This window comes from Ranitomeya variabilis, chromosome 3 (genome assembly GCF_051348905.1).
Source record: "Ranitomeya variabilis isolate aRanVar5 chromosome 3, aRanVar5.hap1, whole genome shotgun sequence".
Classification (NCBI taxonomy): domain Eukaryota; kingdom Metazoa; phylum Chordata; class Amphibia; order Anura; family Dendrobatidae; genus Ranitomeya; species Ranitomeya variabilis.
In genome coordinates this window covers 495850703-495872050 of record NC_135234.1, presented here as the reverse complement: position 1 = coordinate 495872050, position 21348 = coordinate 495850703, and the positions used below count along the sequence as shown (strand labels likewise).

The 21348-nt window shown below is 50.0% G+C and overlaps 1 protein-coding gene across 1 annotated transcript; it reads right to left on the bottom strand.

The window, feature by feature from the left end:
- Nucleotides 1-284: 284 nt before the first annotated feature.
- On the bottom strand, nucleotides 285-936 carry LOC143818340 (chromobox protein homolog 5-like). Its single transcript, XM_077299682.1, has 2 exons — nucleotides 793-936; nucleotides 285-588 (listed from the first exon to the last, which is right to left on the bottom strand). The coding sequence occupies exons 1-2, from the start codon at nucleotides 892-894 to the stop codon at nucleotides 355-357; spliced, it is 336 nt and encodes a 111-aa protein (XP_077155797.1). The 5' UTR covers nucleotides 895-936; the 3' UTR covers nucleotides 285-354.
- Nucleotides 937-21348: the final 20412 nt, after the last annotated feature.

Genomic DNA, 21348 nt, shown 5'->3' with positions numbered 1-21348 from the left:
GTTTTTGCAGAGCAGAAGCAGCTTACGTGTCCTGCAAATGCAGATGGAAGTAAACACGAGCAGCAGATGAAGGAGGATTACTGGAAACTGGTGTGTGCATCAGGAACTCAGAGCAGAGTAGCAGGATCACCACACAGGTTCACAGGAGCAGGTATATAGCCAGGGAGTAATCAGAGGTAAGGGGCTGGATGCAAGGCAGAATACTCTAGCACAGACTGAAGGCTGGGGTGGAGTTTTATAGCAGGAAGACACAGTGCACATGAGACCAAAGACGCCATCTTGGAAAAGGGCAGTAATGCACAAAAGGTAAAAAATGTTCAGAGTCCTGACATTACTCCCTCCTTAGAATCGGCCTCAGGACGATCCTGGACCTGGTTTCTCAGGGAATCTCTGATGAAAATGAGAAATCTTCTGTTGGGCATTGATGTTTTCCACAGGTTCCCAAGAGTCTTCCTCAGGGGGATATCCCTGCCATCTTATCAGATATTGGAGCCGATTCCTGCGAATCCTGGAATCAATAATTTCCTCCACCACAAATTGTTCTTGCCCATCAATCACCACAGGCTGCGGAGGTGGCACAACACGTCCCTGGAAGGTATTAGGAGATACAGGCTTTAGTAAAGATACATGAAAAACTAGGTGTACCTTCATAGTCCTAGGCAGCTTCAGCCGGCAGGCCACAGAGGTCACAATACCATTGATCTTGACAGGGCCAATGAATTTCTGTCCAAGTATTTGTGAAGGAATGTTTAACTTCAGATTCTTAGTTGCTAACCACACGGAATCTCCTACCTTGAACATGGGTGCAGGTTTACGGAATCTATCAGCCGATCTCTTATAACGTTCTTGAGCTGTGGTCAGGGATTCCTTCAGAACCTCCAGATCTTGTCTCATCGCAGTCAGCCTTTCCTCCACTGCCGGAACCGGAGAATTAATTGGAGACCTAGGTAAAATACACGGATGGTAACCCAGATTGGCAAAGAAAGGTGTAAATTTAGTGGAGGTGCTCTGAGAATTATTATATGAAAATTCGGCTAACGGCAGCAAATCCAGCCAATCATCCTGGAGATGGCTGACATAACATCTTAGATATTGTTCCAGCGTCTGGTTGGTATACTCAGTCTGACCATTTGTCTGGGGATGGTAAGCAGAAGAGAGACAGGCATTAATATTGAGTGCAGAGCAAAACCCCTTCCAGAATCTTGAAGTGAACTGTACTCCACGGTCAGAGATGATCTCATCCGGAACTCCATGCAACCGAAAGAGATTCTGTATAACCAAGTTCACTGTATCTTTAGCTGAGGGGAGGCCGGTGCATGGAGCAAAATGATAAAATATAACTTTTACTTATAAATTTAAAAGCCAAAAGCTCACATAAAAAAGTGCAAGGTGCATATTACAGACAGACACACAAATAACTGTGAACAAAAATTAGCGCTGAAAATATACATATACATAATACGCGCATGGACTGGCAGCGTCGGCTGGGCGAACATGTTAGATTAACCCAGATGATATCCCCTGAGGAGTTATAAACGAAACGCGTCGGGACAGTGGGGGAGAACATCCACCGCCATCAGCATAATAGAATACAATGCGGGTGAGATTGTTCCTTATTATTCCTGCATAAACCAGCCACGACTAATGGATTCTATTAGTGGGCCTAATAAGAATGTGGAACAGTCCTGGATGGACTGAATACTGATATAATTCTGGCAAAGTTTGAATCCATAGTTGTATCCCAGATCTGCAGTATATAAATATAAATGTTTTTTTCTGCGATATTGGGATTATAAAAACCTCTTAGTGGTGCCATATATTTAAGGTCCCTATTTTTTTGCTGATAATGATACTCTATGCCTATGTTATAAGGTATTAGAGATCAGAGAGGTTTCTGCGCTATTGTACCCTATTCCTGAATAATTTATAAGGGTTATAGTGATACAGTGTTCCGAGAAGGATTTTCAGCGCTAATTTTTGTTCACAGTTATTTGTGTGTCTGTTTGTAATATGCCCCTTGCACTTTTTTATGTGAGCTTTTGGCTTTTAAATTTATAAGTAAAAGTTATATTTTATCCTATATAAGTTCTTGATATAAAATTTTGGGATAATACCATCGGCTGATTTATATGGAGCAAAATGAGCAGCTTTAGTCAGGCGATCAACTACCACCATGATTGTATTCATGCCCCCCGATGTAGGCAGCTCCACAATAAAGTCCATTGATATAGACCCAAAAGGGCAGGACAGAACAGGTAATGGTTGTAGAAGACCCGTAGGTGCCACATGAGGAGTCTTGTAACGGGCACATACCTCGCAAGAGAGAACATAGTCCTTGGTATCCTTCAGGCAAGTTGGCCACCAGAAGAATCGGCTCAGGAACTCTTGTGTCTTCTGTACTCCCCTGTGACCAGCCAACTTGGAGTCATGTACCAACTTGAGGATCTGCAGACGGACGACCTCAGGGACATAGATACGTCGATCTCTGAACCACATGCCACCCTTAAAGACAAGATTAATATCCACAGGTGGGTTGGCCAGAAATACATCACCGTCATAGGCCTCCCTGCACTCCTTCCACAAGTCCTGATCGTGGATAACTCCGATGAAATTGGCATCAGATAGAATGGTCTTGGACGGGGCTCCAGGTACAGAATCTGCAGCATGGATTCGGGATAAAGCATCAGCCTTCCCATTACGAGAACCTGGACTGTACGAGATAACAAAGTTAAATTGATTTAAAAATAAGTTCCAACGAGCCTGACGAGGAGAAAGACATCTAGCGGATCTAAGGAACTCTAAATTGCGATGGTCAGTTAGCACTATGATCTGTTGTGCAGCTCCTTGCAGATGATGCCTCCATTCTTTGAAAGCCGCAATAATAGCCAGCAATTCCTTGTCTCCCACGTCGTAATTCTTCTCTGCTGAGGTTAGTCTATGGGAAAAGAAAGCACAAGGATGTAGCAGACCCTTCTCTCCAGTTCTTTGGGAGAGAATAGCCCCCAAAGCATTATCAGAAGCGTCCACCTCCACAATGAATGAAAGTGTTGGATCTGGGTGTATCAACAGCGGTGCTGATGTGAAACAAATCTTAAGCCAATCAAAAGCTTCTTGAGCCTGTGATGACCACTTAAAGGGCTTTTCCTTCTTTGTCAAGGAAGACGGACAATATCAGAAAAATTTTGAATGAAGCGTCTGTAGAAATTTGCAAAACCAATAAAACGTTGGACCTCCTTAATGTTCTTGGGTACCGGCCAGTCAAGGATAGCCTGAATCTTACCAGATTCCATGTTCAGCCCCTGGGGAGAGATTATATAACCTAAGAACTGTATCTCAGAATGATGGAACTCGCATTTCTCCAGTTTAATATACAGATGGTTCTCTTTCAGACGTCTTAAAACAGCTTTGACATGTTCTTCATGTTCCTGTAGAGAGTCAGAAAAGATTAGAATATCGTCCAAATAGATCACCACAAACTGGTCCAACAAATCTCTGAAAATGTTATTAGCAAGGTGTTGAAACGTTGCAGGGGCATTAGAAAGCCCGAAGGGCATCACAAGATATTCAAAGTGTCCATACCGGCATCGGAATGCTGTCTTTCACTCATCCCCTGGACGAATACGCACCAAATTATAAGCCCCACGAAGATCCAGTTTAGAGAACACCTTAGCATGGCAGACTCTTTCCAGTAATTCGGGAATCAGAGGCAAAGGGTAACGGTTTCGTACGGTTACCTTATTGAGTTCCCGATAGTCAACACAGGGTCTCAGGGTCCCATCCTTCTTTTTTACAAAAAATATAGGTGCCCCTGCTGGTGAGGAAGAAGTACGTATGAAGCCTTTGGCCAAATTTTCATCAATATACTCCTTTAAGGCTTGAAGCGCTCAGGTGCCGCCAAAGGGTATACGTTACCAAAAGGAATAGCTGCCCCAGGAAGCAGCTCAATGGGACAGTCATAATGCCTGTGTGGAGGAAGCTGATCTGCATTCTTCTTGTCACAGATGTCAGAGAACTCTCTATATGCTGGAGGTAAAGAAAATACCTGTACATGTTCCGTAGCCGTGGACTCAGGGACAGCTTCTGTTAACGCTGAGTTGCTCCTTGTTGGAAAGATAATCTCCTTGGTTTCCCAGTTGATAATTGGGTTCTGAGAATGCAACCAAGGAATGCCTAAAATCACAGGAAAATGAGGAGAAGAAATTAGCAAGAAAGAAAGTTGCTCCTGATGATTAGGCTCCAACAAAATTTCAAGGGGTACAGTCTCCTGATCCACAGGCCCAGAGATTAAAGGTGACCCATCCACTGTTTCCATGGTAATTGGAGAGGCTCTTTGCTGAATTTCAATACCATGTTCCTTGGCAAATGCGATATCCATGAAATTGCCACCTGCACCTGAGTCGATCATAGCTGCACTGGAAATCCACTGTCCTGAACACAGGATATTAATAGGGAGAGAACAGTGAGAGTTCTTCTCCTTCAGCTCCTTGGGGGGTGAAGTCATAGAAAGAGAATGGAATACAGCGTTTAAAGGCAGGCTACATTCAGAGATGTCAGATTCATCATCACAGTTGTCATACTCCTCTACTGCTGCTAGCACCTTGTTAGGCCGTCTAGGACACTTAGGACAATTGATCAAGAAGTGGTCAGACTGGCCGCAGTAGAAACATAGACTTTCACGAAGGCGATGCTCCTGACGCTCATTGATCTCGCGCCTCTGAACGGAATCAATTTGCATGGGCACCTCCTCCACCTCCCGAGAGGTTTTACCTGCAGGCTCTTTGGAAGGAAGGGAAAAGTTAGAAACACGGTTATATGCAGCAAATTTCTCCTGCCTACGCTCAGTAAGGCGAATGTCTATGCACACACAATGCTGTATAAATGTCTCTAGCTCTTGTGGTTACTCAGAGCGAGCTAGTTCATCTTTTATAATACTTGGCAGACCCCTTTTAAAAATAGGCAATTGTGCATAACTGTCCCAATTGGTATCTACCGCTAATCTCCTGAATTCAGTGGCATACTCAATAACAGAACGTTTAGCCTGGCGTAAAGACAACAAAGCAGATTCAGCGGTTGCACGGCGATTAGGGTCATCAAACATTAATGCCATAGTGGCCAAGAAATCATCCAAGTTATTTAACCGTGGGTCACGAGACTCAATCATCGGATTCGCCCAGGCGAGCGCTCGTGAGGTCGGTAGCATTATTAAACACAATACTTTGGATCTATCAGTAGGAAAACGGTCAGCATGCACATCAAAATATAGCATGCATTGATTCACAAAGCCATTAAATTTGTTGCAATCACCATTAAATCTGAATGGGGGCAACTTAGGTGGGCTAGCTGGTGGCGGTTGCCCAGAGGGTAAAGTCACTTGTGCAGCTATTTGCGTGCTTATGTCCTGAAAAGCCCGTCCATACTGGGACTCTATGCCAGCAAGTTTGTTTTCCTGGGCTGCCATGCGGTTGCTTAAGTCCTGCAAAGTTTGTCCAAACACTTGTTGATTGTGTTCAAAGCTTCCAAACTTCTTTTGCAGACCTTCCACATCTTTCTGCAGTGATCTAATTATGGAAAACACCTGCTCTAATCTGCTTTCTGCAGTCATTGTTCCAGCAGTCTCCTTTTTTTTTAGGCTAGAGTATCCTGTAATAATTATAGGGGATAACTCAGGAGACTCTTTGCATGGGACAAGACAACTACAGGACACAGTTTTATAAGTGGTAAAGTCTATATTATCACACGGAGATTTAAACAGGTGCAGAGAGAAACTCAAGTCCACAACACGTGGTGTACAATATTAAACGCAGCTTAGCAGTCTATAGGAAACTTCAGAGGAAAATGCAATCAAGCAGAAAGTCTATGAAGCACAGTTATTCTTGAGGATACTTGACACGAATAAATCCTTGTCTTAGTCCAAACACAGATAGATAAGCTTATAAGGCAGTTCAAATCATATCTTAGCTCAACCAGGGAGGCCTGGTTAATAGTGTTGAGCGATACCGTCCGATACTTGAAAGTATCGGTATCGGAAAGTATCGGCCGATACCGGCAAAGTATCGGATCTAATCCGGTACCGATACCTGATACCAATACAAGTCAATGGGACACCAAGTATCGGACGGTATCCTGTATGGTTCCCAGGGTCTGAAGGAGAGGAAACTCTCCTTCAGGCCCTGGGATCCATATCAATGTGTAAAAGAAAGAATTAAAATAAAAAATAGGGATATACTCACCTCTCCGGCGGCCCCTGGACTTTACCGCCGTAACCGGGAGCCGTTGTACCTAAGAATGCGCGCTTGAAGGGCCTTAGATGACGTCACGGCGCTCTGATTGGTCCATAGCGGTCGCGTGACCGCTACGCGACCAATCACAAAGCCGTGACGTCACCTAAGGTCTTTCAAGCGCTTGAAATATCTTAGAAGACGTCCGCAGCTTCTGATTGGTCGCGTAGCGGTCGCGTGACCGCTACGCGACCAATCACAAAGCCGTGATGTCACCTAAGGTCTTTCAAGCGCTTGAAAGACCTTAGGTGACGTCACAGCTTTGTGATTGGTCGCGTAGCGGTCACGCGACCGCTACGGACCAATCAGAGCGCCGTGACGTCATCTAAGGCCCTTCAAGCGCGCATTCTTAGGTACAACGGCTCCCGGTTACGGCGGTAAAGTCCAGGGGCCGCCGGAGAGGTGAGTATATCCCTATTTTTTATTTTAATTCTTTCTTTTACACATTGATATTAATCCCGATACCGATTCCCGATACCACAAAAGTATCGGATCTCGGTATCGGAATTCCGATACCGCAAGTATCGGCCGATACCCGATACTTGCGGTATCGGAATGCTCAACACTACTGGTTAATAGTCTCAGGTTTTTGCAGAGCAGAAACAGCTTACATGTCCAGCAAATGCAGATGGAAGTAAACACGAGCAGCAGATGAAGGAGGATTACTGGAAACTTGTGTATGCAGCAGGAACTCAGAGCAGAGTAGCAGGATCACCACACAGGTTCACAGGAGCAGGTATATAGCCAGGGAGTAATCAGAGGTCAGGAGCTGGATGCAAGGCAGAATACTCTAGCACAGACTGAAGGCTGGGGTGGAGTTTTATAGCAGGAAGACACAGTGCACATGAGACCAAAGACGCCATCTTGGAAAAGGGCAGTAATGCACAAAAGGTAAAAAATGTTCAGAGTCCTGACAATCTGTAACACCACATGGACATGTTCCTGGTGAGTGTATAAGTCTGGCAAGAAAATTAGAATGTCATCGAAGTAAATCACAACATATCTTTGAATGCAATCAGAGAAAATATCATTCATAAAATTCTGAAACCCAGCAGGTGCGTTAGATAATCCGAAAGGTATGACAAGGTTTTCAAAGAGACCCTCAGATGTTAAAAATGCCATTTTCCACTCATCACCCTTCTGGATGCTTATCAAGTTATAAGCCCCTCTAAGATCAAGTTTAGAAAACACCCTGGCCCCCAGAAGCTGATTATATAGGTCGGGGATGAGTGGAAGTGGGTAGATATTTTTAACCATAATCTTGTTTAGTTCTCGGAAATCAAGGCAAGGATGGAGACCCCCATCTTTCTTTTTAACAAAGAAAAATCCAGCAGCTACAGGGGAGGAGGAAGGACGGATGTGACCCTACCGTAAACTTTAGTTAACATGTTCTTTCATGGCGGTCCATTCCAGCCCCGACAAATTGTAAAGGCGAGATTTTGGCAATTTGGCGCTAGGAATAAGGTGAATAGCACAATCCTATGGACAATGGTGAGGTAGTATCTCTGCCTCTTTTTCTGAGAACACATCTCCAAAGTCCTTCAGGTACTCTGGAAGACCCTCCAGACTAGCGGAGCATATTTGTACCTTTTTTAGACATTTCTTAGAACATTTTGGCTCCATTTCACAATCTTCTTCAGACACCAATCAATAACTGGATTGTGAGTCTGCAACCATGGAAACCCCAGTACCAAACCAGCAGGTAAATTATCCAACACAAAACAGGAGATGGATACAGAGTGGAATGCCCCCACTTGGAGAGTGAAATCCACCGTTGCTCTATTGACCAAATTGTGGGTCTTTCTAAATTAATTGTCCCTAATCCTGACTTCAAATCCAGTCCCTAATCAATAAAGTTAGCAGCTGACCCACAGTCTCAATGAACGCCAATGTTGATAACCCCTGGTTCTCGAAGGAAATCATCTTATTTATAATTACTTTGTCAGAGCAAGAAAAAGGTACCTGGGTGTCTGGGTAACCTTTTTAGTCACCACCCAGACTCAGACATTCTCCCGATGGTTTGGTGGCTTGAGGACGAGTTGGACAATTCTTAAGAAAATGTTCAGAGAAACCACAGTATAAACAGAGTCCAAGATCTTGTCTTCATCTTTGCTCCACAACACGAAGACTGGCATCTCTAACCTCGGGTAAATGGACCTGCTCCGGTGAAGTATAACATGCGGCCTGCTGTTCATCATGTCTCTCATGGATTCTGCGGTCCATTCGTATGACGTGAGTCATGGCCTCCATGAGAGAACAAGGGGGCGTCATGGCGGACCAGAGCATCCTTGAGTGTCTCGGAAAGGACTCTTTGGAACTGGCACCTGAGAGCAACATCATTCCATAGAACACCTATCTTCAGTATTGTTTAGTGGTGCCCTCCACTTTCTTCTAAACAAACTCTAGCGTGGGAATTTTTCTGAATATTTTCTCACGTTAGAGTTCATATGAGTTCATGCCACCAGGGGGCGCAGCACCGCAAGTCAATGATGCTGCATTCAATTAATTCCCCAGTTTTCACAGCCAGGGGCAGCTGCATTAGCAGGCTCCTGGTTGTAAAATTATTTAACCTCTTCAGATGGATTTACATCGTGGGACATGACTGTATGGCGGACATGTATGGGATATTGGTGATTTTCCATTTTTTTCAGAAGACGAAGGTTGTCAGTTGGATTGAGAGTACAATAATAGATAGATATTAAAACCACATGTGTATTTATTTCATTAAAATGTAGCATATCAAAGAAGAAAACGCGGCAACACTCACCAATCCTGTGGTAATGGCTTGTCTGTATTGAAGCAAAGTGTAGCACATCTTCACGGCACAGGGGAGTAAAACATGAAGTGAGGTGAGCAGTGAAGGACGACGGCCATTTCACGCCAAGAACAGCGCTTCTACCGGCATGGACCTTCAAAGCAAAAGGTGGCTACTTTGAAGAACCTAGAATATAAGGCATATTTTCAGTTGTTTCACACTTTTTTTGTTAAGTATGTAATTCCACATGTGTTAATTCATAGTTTTGATGCCTTCAGTGTGAATTTACAATTTTCATAGACATGAAAATACAAAAAAAATCTCTAAATGGTGTGTCCAAACTTTTTGTCTGTACTGTATATGCATGTACATTGTTGAGGTAGCCATTTCCAAGGAGAGCTACTTTTAGTTGAGATATAAACTATCTCCAGATCTCTCATTATTGATTTAAAATTAAAATGAAATAAAATAAATACGATGCATCGGAGCCATGAAAATACACACAGCCAGTGTCTGTCCATGTACAATTCTTGTCTGCGTCTCAGAAGTCCAAGTCTTTATTACAACTACAGAGATGAAAAAGTGGAAATGGCTTCTTACATTGTATTACCTAAGGCCGGTTTCACACGTCAGTGGCTCCGGTACGTGAGGTGACAGTTTCCTCACGTACTGGAGCCACTGACACACGTAGACCCATTAAAATCAATGCATCTGTGCAGATGTCATTGATTTTTTGCGGACCGTGTCTCCGTGTGCCAAACACGGAGACATGTCAGTGTTTGTGGGAGCGCACGTATTACACGGACCCATTAAAGTCAATGGGTCCGTGTAAAACACGGACCACACACGGACCTTCTCCGTGTGCAGTCCGTGTGGAGTGCAGGAGACAGCGCTACAGTAAGCGCTGTCCCCCCACATGGTGCTGAAGCCGCCATTCATATCTTCTCTGCAGCAGCGTTTGCTGCATAGAAGATAGGAATAATAGTGTTTAAAAGAAAGATCTATGTGTCCGCCGCCCTCCCACCCCCTGTGCGCCCCCCCCCCCGCTGTTCTGAAAATACTCACCCGCCTCCCTCGCAGTGTTCTGTGCTGGCCGGCCCTTCTACTGTATGCGGTCACGTGGGGCCACCGATTAGAGTCATGAATAGGTGGCTCCACCTCCCATAGGGGTGGAGCCGCCTATTCATGACTGTAAATGAGCGGCCCCACGTGACCGCATACAGTAGAAGGTGCGGTCAGACCAGGAAGCATCGACAGCCAATGAGGGAAGCGGGTGAGTATTTTCAGAGCAGCGGGGGGGGGCGCACAGGGGGTGGGGGGGCGGCGGACACATAGATCTTTCTTTTAAACACTATTATTCATATCTTCTATGCAGCAAACGCTGCTGCACAGAAGATATGAATCGCGGCTTCAGCACGATGCAGTGTACCACACGCGTGGGTACCACACGCTCCGTGTGGTACCCACTCACCACATGGGCGGCACACGTGTGCCGCACGTATGGCCTACGTGAGCTCACGGGCACACGGACACGGATAACTCCGGTACCGATTTTTTTCCGGTACCGGAATTATCTGGACGTGTGGGACAGCCCTAGGAGAGAAGATATTTTAGCTGGCAAATTATTTTCAAATCGGTTCTACCCAGCTTACTATACTTTCAGAGACAAAGGATTATTTAACACACAGACATCTCTATATCAGAGCGAACACCCTGTATTATTGCTTTTATGAATTTCACTTATAAAGCTAATACTAAAATACAAAATTATCAGAGATCTATAGGGAGATTTAATTGTCCAAAATAATAATCAAATCAAAGCAAAGAATAAATATTTACCATAACAACATACAGTATATAGGATGTGTGTCTGTGTATATTATATATGTATACTGCATGTGTGCAGTATATTGTGCAAATATATATAAACTGTATATGTATATGAGCATACTGTATATAAACTGAATTTTTCTGTGTGTATATACTTTATATATGTGCTTGTACAACTGTATATGTCTGTATACTGTATATACAGTATATAGTGTGTTTCTATATTTCTAAAGTATATATAATGTGTGCACATGTATAGTCTATATCTGTGTATATGTGCTGCATATATAGTTCTGTAATTGTAATGTCACCATATTAGGGATCAGCAGTTTGTCTAATGCCTGTGTTTTACATCAGGGCCTGTTCACACTGTCTTTCTTTACTGCGCCTGGGGGGTTCTGCTTGAATCCCCTATAGAACCATAGATTGCAATGATAGGAATGGAGTTCACATGAATTCCACATGTGAAGTTTTTTTTTCTGAACATGTCCGTCTGTTCCAACTGCCACAGAAAAGTGGACACTTTTAGACGAAAAAAAAACAAAGACTCTGAGGGTATGTGCACATGTTCAGTAATTGCTGTGGGTTGGATGCTGCGTACTTGTGCAGCGTCCAAATGTTACAGCATAGTGGATGGGATTTCAAGAAATATCATGTCCACTATGCATGTATAGACACCCACTGCTCACCTGCAGAGACAGACATGCGGCTCATCTTTCCAGATCGCGGCATGTCTATTTATCTTGCGGAGATGCGATAAATGTCACCCGTATACTGCATTGGACGCAGTGAATCCGCACGGTTCAGTGATCACAGAGGATTCACCTGCGTTCAATAGTCGGCAGCGGACATGTGCTAAATCCAAAGTGGTGCCGATTCCTGACCATATGCACATACCCTAAGAAAATAAATCAGACGGTCAATTTCAGAAAAAAAAAAAATTCATTTGAACTCTACTTGTGTCGGTGCAGTCTGTGGCTCATCTGGGCTTTACGTGAATCCTATTTTTGAGGGATTCAGGCAGAGCCCTCGATCGCACTGCCGAAGCACAGTGTGAACAGGCCTTAGTGTCCTATTGGATGGAATAGTGCAGCCTACTATACTATTCCACACTGTCCCAGTACAACAGCCAGACACGGACATCGGCCAGAAGACACTTATTTTTAATAAATCTGTTGCTGTCGTCTTTCAGCATTTCTGCAGCATTTTTTCCCCTATTCAAATGAATGGGACACACAAATGCAAGTGAAAAGGCTGCAAAAAATCACAATATTTCCTGCCAACACTGTAGATCAATCCACAGCAAAAATGGTGCATGTGAACAGTCTCTACAGGGGTTTTCTGAGAATGTAAAATTAATTAGCATGAAATAATAAATCCCCTGCGGCTCTAGCACCCATACTTCGGGGGTCTCTGCTAGTGTTAGCACTGGGCTGCATGGGTCTTGTGGCTGCACCTTATATTACAGCTGCAAAGTGAATAATAATAACCATCAGGGACCCCAAACCATTGGCCACAGAGCCAGAGAGGATTTAGCAGAGTAGTTTGGGGGACATGTAGGACTTTTAATTGCTTTTTAGTCTGCTGTTTGTGAGGTAGGATGTAAAAAAATACAGCACTTCTGCTAATGTTTTCTATTTGACTGTATGGCCACCTTCACACAACTGTGTTTCATGTCTTTCTGAGTTGCCACGTGTACCCTATTTACCCTATTTATCCTATGGTGCTGCACTCATGTCCATGTTTTCCCAGCAGCACAGATGACAAGGGCCAATACAAACCTATGGGTCTGTGTAAACATGCCGTCTGTGTGCCGTACCTGAGCCGTATGCGTGCTGTATGTGTGCCGTCCATGGTTAACATGTGAAGTATGGCACCCCAGAGTCCGGTTGCCACGGTGACATTGCCTCCTCTAAGGGGTGATGTCATGCCTGGAAGCAGGAAGAGGTCCCCATGCCAGGTAACACACAGCATGCATCACAATTTTGGCTCCAGGCCAGAAGGGGGAGCTCTACACCCGACTTCAGGGGAGCTGCTCTCTCTGGTCGGGAGGAGGAGTCAGTTGCTAGGCGGTTAGGAAGTTAGTAGGAGAGAGGAGCAGAGACAAGGGCTCTGGGGAATTGCAGCTGCGTCATAGCTGACCCTGGATTGTAGCGCTGACAAGAAGGACGCCAGAATCCTTGGTGCTGTACGCCCGACAGCCGAATCTGGAGAGCAGGGGATTGCAAGCTCCCTGGCCACACCGAACACCCGGAGGCACCGCAGCAGACTAAGAGCCCGGGGCTGCTAGTGAACAGGCAGTGCCCGTGATAGTCTCACGCTGTCTGTGCCATACAGGTTGAAGCCAACAGGCAGGAGAGGGCTGCAGCTAGTTACAGGCAGCAGGGACCCGAAAATAGAGTGCAGCAGGAAGACCTCTACCTCTACCTGGCAAGGTGGACCCCCTGAATGCTTCCAGGCTAGCCGGACTCCTGCTGTCATCTGTAACTGGTACCCCAGAGTGCATGTTCATCTACCAAGAAGTAAAGGTAAAGAAAACTGCACTTTTCTGCGTCCCTTGCTTATTTTCTGCACCCCAAAGTTCACTACCACCTGAACCGACTGTTATATCTGCCCTGGGACCCCACTCTACCTGTGGGGAGCTGTACCATGTTTGCTGTGTCACCATCGGCCCCAGTGGACCTGAACCGCAGCATCGGCCATCCCTTGCCGAACACCACGGGTGGCGTCACGAATCAATCCCATATAACTTTTCCCCTTGCATCATCATTTTTACTGCACACCCACGGCCCTGTGACTTCCCCAATGAACTGCCCGACCCGGTTCCGAGTACCCCCCGACCCTGGTGGGCATCGCAAAAGTATGTGAGAAGCTTTGTAATTTCATTTCCAGTATCCATAAGGGAAAAACACGGATGTCACACGGACGGCACACTGATTGAAAACATTGGTGACACCGATATCGGTGTAACACATATGTGTTTTATATGGACATATGAAGGGGCCTAACAGCGTTGTTGCTAGAATATTTCAGAATTGGGGGTCCCACTTTGAATTTTGCCCAGGGCCCCAATTTGTCTAAAACCGGCACCCTGTCTACGGGGTGTCTTGTGCCAGAAATCTTAATCAACGCCACTTTTCCAATGTTCCTGATTCATGAAAAGCTGTGCGCCTCTTACTGAAACAGAAGAATCTGACTGCAGAGTGCTCCCCAGAACAGCATGAATATAACTGGTCTTTGTGAATTGGGGACAAAGTCTTTTGTTTGGGCACCACATTTTAAATAAGACATCAACAAACTGGAGCAAGTTCAGAGAAGAGCGACTAGAATGGTGACCAGTCTGCAAACCATGTCCTATGAGGAACGGTTACAGGATTTGGGAATGTTTAGCTTGCAAAAAAGAAGACTGAGAGGAGACTTAATAGCTGTCTACAAATCTCAAAGGGCTGTCACATTGTAGAAGGATCATCTTTATTATCATTTGCACAAAGAAAGACTAGAGGCAATGGGATGAAACTGAATGGGAGGAGACACAGAATAGATATTAGAAATACTAGATGGGTATTTCCTGAAGGAACTACAGATAGTGCTTTGGAATGGTGCCCGGGTTGCCCCAGCAAGACTTTCACACTTGGGTGCCCCTCAGGCGCTGTTTTGGTAGTTGTAGCCACTCTGGGTCCGATTTGGCGGGTGGCGCCACTCTGGGTCCGATTTGGCAGGCGGCGCCACTCCGGGTCCGATTTGGCGGGCGGCGCCACTCCGGGTCCGATTTGGTGAGCGGCGCCACTCCGGGTTCGATTTGGCGGGCGGCGCCACTCCGGGTCCGAATTGGCGGGCGGCGCCACTCCGGGTCCGATTTGGCAGGCGGCGCCACTCTGGCGGGCGGCGCCACTCCGGGTCCGATTTGGCGGGCGGCGCCACTCCGGGTCCGATTTGGCGGGCGGCACCACTCCGGGTCCGATTTGGCGGGCGGCGCCACTCTGGGTCCGATTTGGCGGGCGGCGCCACTCTGGGTCCGATTTGGCGGGCGGCGCCACTCTGGGTCCGATTTGGCGGGCGGCGCCACTCTGGGTCCGATTTGGCGGGCGGCGCCACTCTGGGTCCGATTTGGTGGGTGGCGCCACTGTGGGTCCGATTTGGCGGGCGGCGCCACTCTGAATCCGATTTGGCGGGCGGCGCCACTCTGGGTCCGATTTGGCGGGCGGCGCCACTCCGGGTCCGATTCGGCGGGCGGCGCCGCTCTGGCAGGCGGCGCCACTCCGGGTCCGATTTGGCGGGCGGCGACACTCCGGGTCCGATTTGGCGGGCGGCGTCACTCTGGGTCCGATTTGGCGGGCGGCGCCACTCTGGGTCCGATTTGGCGGGCGGCGCCACTCTGGGTCCGATTTGGCGGGCGGCGCCACTCTGGGTCCGATTTGGTGAGGGGGGCAATAATTATAATAAGACTACAGATAGTGCTTTGAAATTGTGCTGTGCTATCACTTTAAGAGCTGATATTATCTGGCAAAACTGTGCTGGTGAGGTCATGTACAGTTCGCAGGCGTTGGCATAGTAACTGGGCCTGGCTGCGCATATCAATGAGCTAATCAGCCAGGTGGCAAGTGGCAGGTACATTTCAAATTGCCTCAGAAACCCGGCCATTATAACCTATGGGAAAATTTCCCTATTGAAATGCATTACAATGAGGGGAAAAAACATTTTCAAATGCAAATTGCGCCAAAACTACAAATCCGATCGACACGAAAAATACTTAGCACACCTCTTGGGGACGCTGGCTTCGAAATGACACCTCACTGGAGTCTGTGAGTGAAGCGGTTCGGGCCGCATTACGTGCGGACTGAATAATAATAAGAACTAGATGGGTATTTCCTGAAGGAACTACAGAAAGTGCTTTGGAATGGTGCCCGGGTTGCCCCAGCAAGACTTTCACACTTGGGATCCCCTCAGGCGGTCCGATTTGGCGGGCGGCGCCACTCTGGGTCCGATTTGGCGGGCGGCGCCACTCTGGGTCCGATTTGGCGGGCGGCGCCACTCTGGGTCCGATTTGGCAGGCGGCGCCACTCTGGGTCCGATTTGGCGGGCGGCGCCACTCTGGGTCCGATTTGGCGGGCGGCGCCACTCTGGGTCCGATTTGGCGGGCGGCGCCACTCTGGGTCCGATTTGGCGGGCGGCGCCACTCTGGGTCCAATTTGGCGGGCGGCGCCACTCTGGGTCCGATTTGGCGGGCGGCGCCACTCTGGGTCCGATTTGGCCGAACGGCGCCACTCTGGGTCCGATTTGGCGGGCGGCGCCACTCTGGGTCCGATTTGGCGGGCGGCGCCACTCTGGGTCCGATTTGGCGGGCGGCGCCACTCTGGGTCCGATTTGGCGGGCGGCGCCACTCTGGGTCCAATTTGGCGGGCGGCGCCACTCTGGGTCCGATTTGGCGGGCTGGGTCCGATTTGGTGAGCGGGGCAATAATTATAACTAGATGGGTATTTCCTGAAGGAACTACAGATAGTGCTTTGGAATGGTGCCCGGGCTGCCCCTGCAAGACTTTCACACTTGGGTGCCCCTCAGGCGGTCCGATTTGGTGGGTTGGGTCAATCTGGGTCTGATTTTGTGGGCGGGGTAAATCTAGGTCCGATTCGGTGGGCGGGGTCACTTTTGGTCCGATTCTGTGGGCGCGGCCACTCTGGGTCCGATTCGGTGAGCGGAGCCACTCTGGGTCCGATTTGGTGGGCGGGGCACCTTAGGGACCAATTTGGTGGGTGGGGTCACTCGGTCCGATTTGGTGGGCTGGGCACCTCAGGGTCTGATTTGGTGGGCTGGGCGCCTCAGGGTCCGATTTGGTGGGTGGGGTCACTCTGGGTCCGATTTGGTGGGCGGGGTCACTCTGGGCCCGATTTGGTGGAAGGGGTCACTCTGGGTCCGATTTGGTGGAAGGGGTCACTCTGGGTCTGATTTGGTGGAAGGGGTCACTCTGGGTCCGATTTGGTGGGCGGAGCCACTCTGGGTCCGATTTGGTGGGCGGGGTCACTCTGGGTCTGATTTAGGGGGCGGGGTCACTCTGGGTCCGATTTGGTGGGCCGGGCCCCTCGGGGTCCGATTTGGTGGGCCGGGCCTCTCGGGTTCCGAATTGGTGAGCGGGGTAATCTACTATCTAATTATCTAAGGGCACTTCCGTCTTTCTGTCTCACAACACCGCTACGTCATCATCTCGTGAGACCGCAATGCACTCTTGGGACCGGAGCGCGCAACAAGCATCGGGTACCGGCCACTCCAGGTGCAACAAGCATCGTGTACCGGCCGCTCTAGGAGATGCAACAACCATCAGATACCGGCCGCTCCAGGAGGTGAGTATGTAACTTTTTTATTTTAATTCTTTTTTTTTTTTAACAGGGATATGCAGTATACTATGTGACTGGACAATATACTACGTGACTGGGCAGTATAACTACGTGGCTCTGCGCTGTATACTGCGTGGCTCTGTGCTGTATACTGCGTGGCTCTGCGCTGTATACTACGCGGCTCTGCGCTGTATACTACGCGGCTCTGCGCTGTATACTGCGTGGCTCTGCGCTGTGTACTGCGCGGCTCTGCGCTGTGTACTGCACGGCTCTGCGCTGTGTACTGCGCGGCTCTGCACTGTGTACTGCGCGTTCTGCGCTGTATACTGCGCGGCTCTGCGCTGTATACTGCGCAGCTCTGCGCAGCTCTGCGCTTTGTACTGCGCGGCTCTGCGCTATATACTGCGTGGCTCTTCGCTGTATACTACGCGGCTCTGCGCTGTGTACTGCGCGGCTCTGCGCTGTGTACTGCGCGTGTCCATGCTGTGTACTGCGCGTGTCTGCGCTGTATACTGCGGGGCTCTGCGCTGTATACTGCGGGGCTCTGCGCTGTATACTACGCGGCTCAGCGCTGTATACTGCGCGGCTCTGCGCTGCATACTGCGTGGCTCTACGCTGCGTACTGCGCGGCTCTGCGCTGTATACTGGGTGGCTCTGCGCTGTGTACTGCGCGGCTCTGTGCTGTGTACTGTGCGGCTCTGCGCTGTGTACTGCGCGGCTCTGCGCTGTGTACTGCGCGGCTCTGCGCTTTATACTGTGCGGCTCTGCGCTCTGTACTGCGCGGCTCTGCGCTGTGTACTGCGCGGCTCTGCGCTGTATACTGCGTGGCTCTGCGCTGTGTACTGCGCGGCTCTGCGCTGTGTACTGCTCGGCTCTGCGCTGTGTACTGCGCGGCTCTGCGCTGTGTACTGCGCGGCTCTGCGCTGTGTACTGCGCGGCTCTGCGCTGTGTACTGCGCGGCTCTGCGCTGTGTACTGCACGGCTCTGCGCGGTATACTGCGCGGCTCTGCGCTTTATACTGTGCGGCTCTGCGCTCTGTACTGCACGGCTCTGCGCTGTCTACTGCGCGGCTCTGCGCTGTGTACTGCTCGGCTCTGCGCTGTGTACTGCGCGGCTCTCCGCTTTATACTGCGCGGCTCTGCGCTTTATACTGCGCGGCTTTGCGCTGTGTACTGCATGGCTCTGCGCTGTGTACTGCGCGGCTCTGCGCTGTGTACTGCACGGCTCTGCGCTGTGTACTGCACGGCTCTGCGCTTTATACTGCGCGGTTCTGCGCTGTGTACTGCACGGCTCTGCGCTGTGTACTGCGCGGCTCTGCGCTGTGTACTGCACGGCTCTGCGCTTTATACTGCGCGGCTCTGCGCTGTGTACTGCACGGCTCTGCGCTGTGTACTGCGCGGCTCTGCGCTGTGTACTGCGCGGCTCTGCGCTTTATACTGCGCGGCTCTGCGCTTTATACTGCGCGGCTCTGCGCTGTGTACTGCGCGGCTCTGCGCTGTGTACTGCGCGGCTCTGCGCTGTGTACTGCACGGCTCTGCGCTTTATACTGCGCGGCTCTGCGCTGTGTACTGCACGGCTCTGCGCTGTGTACTGCGCGGCTCTGCGCTGTGTACTGCACGGCTCTGCGCTTTAAACTGCGCGGCTCTGCGCTGTGTACTGCACGGCTCTGCGCTGTGTACTGCGCGGCTCTGCGCTGTGTACTGCGCGGCTCTGCGCTTTATACTGCGCGGCTCTGCGCTGTGTACTGCGCGGCTCTGCGCTGTGTACTGCGCGGCTCTGCGCTGTGTACTGCACGGCTCTGCGCTTTATACTGCGCGGCTCTGCGCTGTGTACTGCACGGCTCTGCGCTGTGTACTGCGCGGCTCTGCGCTGTGTACTGCACGGCTCTGCGCTTTATACTGCGCGGCTCTGCGCTGTGTACTGCACGGCTCTGCGCTGTGTACTGCGCGGCTCTGCGCTGTGTACTGCGCGGCTCTGCGCTTTATACTGCGCGGCTCTGCGCTGTGTACTGCGCGGCTCTGCGCTGTGTACTGCGCGGCTCTGCGCTGTGTACTGCACGGCTCTGCACTGTATACTGCGTGGCTGTGCAATATACTACGTGGACATGCATATTCTAGAATACCCGATGAGTTAGAATCGGGCCACAGTCTAATAATCATAAGACTACGGATAGTGGTTTGGAATTGTGCTGTACTGTCACTTTAAGAGCTGATATTATCTGACAAAACTTGTGACCTGGTGAGCTGATGTAGATTTCATAGGAGTTGGCATAGTAACTGTGTCTGACTGCGCATATCAATGAGCTAATCAGCCAGGTGGCAGTTATTTTTAGAAATTGCCTCAGAAACCAGCCCATTATAAACGTATAGGAAAATTTCTCCATTGAAACGCATTGAAAGACTTTTTTCAAACACAAATTGCGCAAAAACTACAAATCCGATCGACACGAAAAATACTTAGCACACCTCTCAGGAACGCTGGCTTCGAAATGACACCTCACTGGAGTCTGTGAGTTTAGCGGTTCGGGCCGCATTACGTGCGGACTGAATAATAAGAATAAGGCTACGTTCACATTTGCGTTGTGCGCCGCAGCGTCGGCGCCGCAGCGCACAACGCAAACAAAAACGCAGCAAAACGCATGCACAACGCTGCGTTTTGCGCCGCATGCGTCGTTTTTTTCATTGAATTTGGACGCAGCAAAAATGCAACTTGCTGCGTCCTCTGCGCCCCGACGCGGGCGCCGCAGCGACGCATGCGGCGCAAAACGCAAGTGCGCCGCATGTCCATGCGCCCCCATGTTAAATACTGCGTGGCTCTGCGCTGTGTACTGCGTGGCTCTGCGCTGTGTACTGCACGGCTCTGCGCTGTGTACTGCGCGGCTCTGCACTGTGTACTGCGCGTTCTGCGCTGTATACTGCGCGGCTCTGCGCTGTATACTGCGCGGCTCTGCGCTTTGTACTGCGCGGCTCTGCGCTGTATACTGCGGGGCTCTGCACTGTATACTGCGCGGCTCTGCGCTGCATACTGCGTGGCTCTACGCTGTGTACTGCGCGGCTCTGCGCTGTTTACTGCGGGGCTCTGCACAGTATACTACGCGGCTCTGCGCTGTATACTGCGCGGCTCTGCGCTGCATACTGCGTGGCTCTACGATGTGTACTGCGCGGCTCTGCGCTGTATACTGCGCGGCTCTGCGCTGTATACTGGGTGGCTCTGCGCTGTGTACTGCGCGACTCTGTGCTGTGTACTGCGCGGCTCTGCACTGTGTACTGCGCGGCTCTGCGCTGTGTACTGCGCGGCTCTGCGCTGTGTACTGCGCGGCTCTGCGCTTTATACTGCGCGGCTCTGCGCTCTGTACTGCGCGGCTCTGCGCTGTGTACTGCGCGGCTCTCCGCTGTGTACTGCGCGGCTCTGCGCTGTGTACTGCGCGGCTCTGCGCTGTGTACTGCGCGGCTCTGCGCTGTGTACTGCTCGGCTCTGCGCTGTGTACTGCGCGGCTCTCCGCTGTGTACTGCGCGGCTCTGCGCTGTGTACTGCGCGGCTCTGTGCTGTGTACTGCGCGGCTCTGCGCTGTGTACTGCTCGGCTCTGCGCTGTGTACTGCGTGGCTCTCCGCTTTATACTGCGCGGCTCTGCGCTGTGTACTGCGCGGCTCTGCGCTGTGTACTGCGCGGCTCTGCGCTGTGTACTGCGCGGCTCTGCGCTGTGTACTGCGCGGCTCTGCGCTGTGTACTGCGCGGCTCTGCGCTGTGTATTGCGCAGCTCTGCGCTGTGTACTGCTCGGCTCTGCACTGTGTACTGCGCGGCTCTCCGCTTTATACTGCGCGGCTCTGCGCTGTGTACTGCGCGGCTCTGCGCTGTGTACTGCGCGGCTCTGCGCTGTGTACTGCGTGGCTCTGTGCTGTGTACTGCGCGGTTCTGCGCTGTGTACTGCTCGGCTCTGCGCTGTGTACTACGCGGCTCTGTGCTGTGTACTGCGCGGCTCTGCGCTGTGTACTGCGCGGCTCTGCGCTGTGTACTGCGCGGCTCTGCGCTTTATACTGCGCGGCTCTGCGCTGTGTACTGCGCGGCTCTGTGCTGTGTACTGCGCGGCTCTGCGCTGTGTACTGCGCGGCTCTGCGCTGTGTACTGCGCAGCTCTGCGCTATGTACTGCGCGGCT

What these genes read in the sequence shown, in the direction of transcription:
- LOC143818340 (XM_077299682.1), bottom strand. Translation starts at nt 894, where the DNA reads ATGAGACAAGATCTGGAGGTTCTGAAGGAATCCCTGACCACAGCTCAA. An exon ending in AACCTGCACCCATGTTCAAG is followed by an intron (nt 589 to 792) that starts GTAGGAGATTCC and finishes AATACCTTCCAG; the next exon opens with GGACGTGTTGTGCCACCTCC.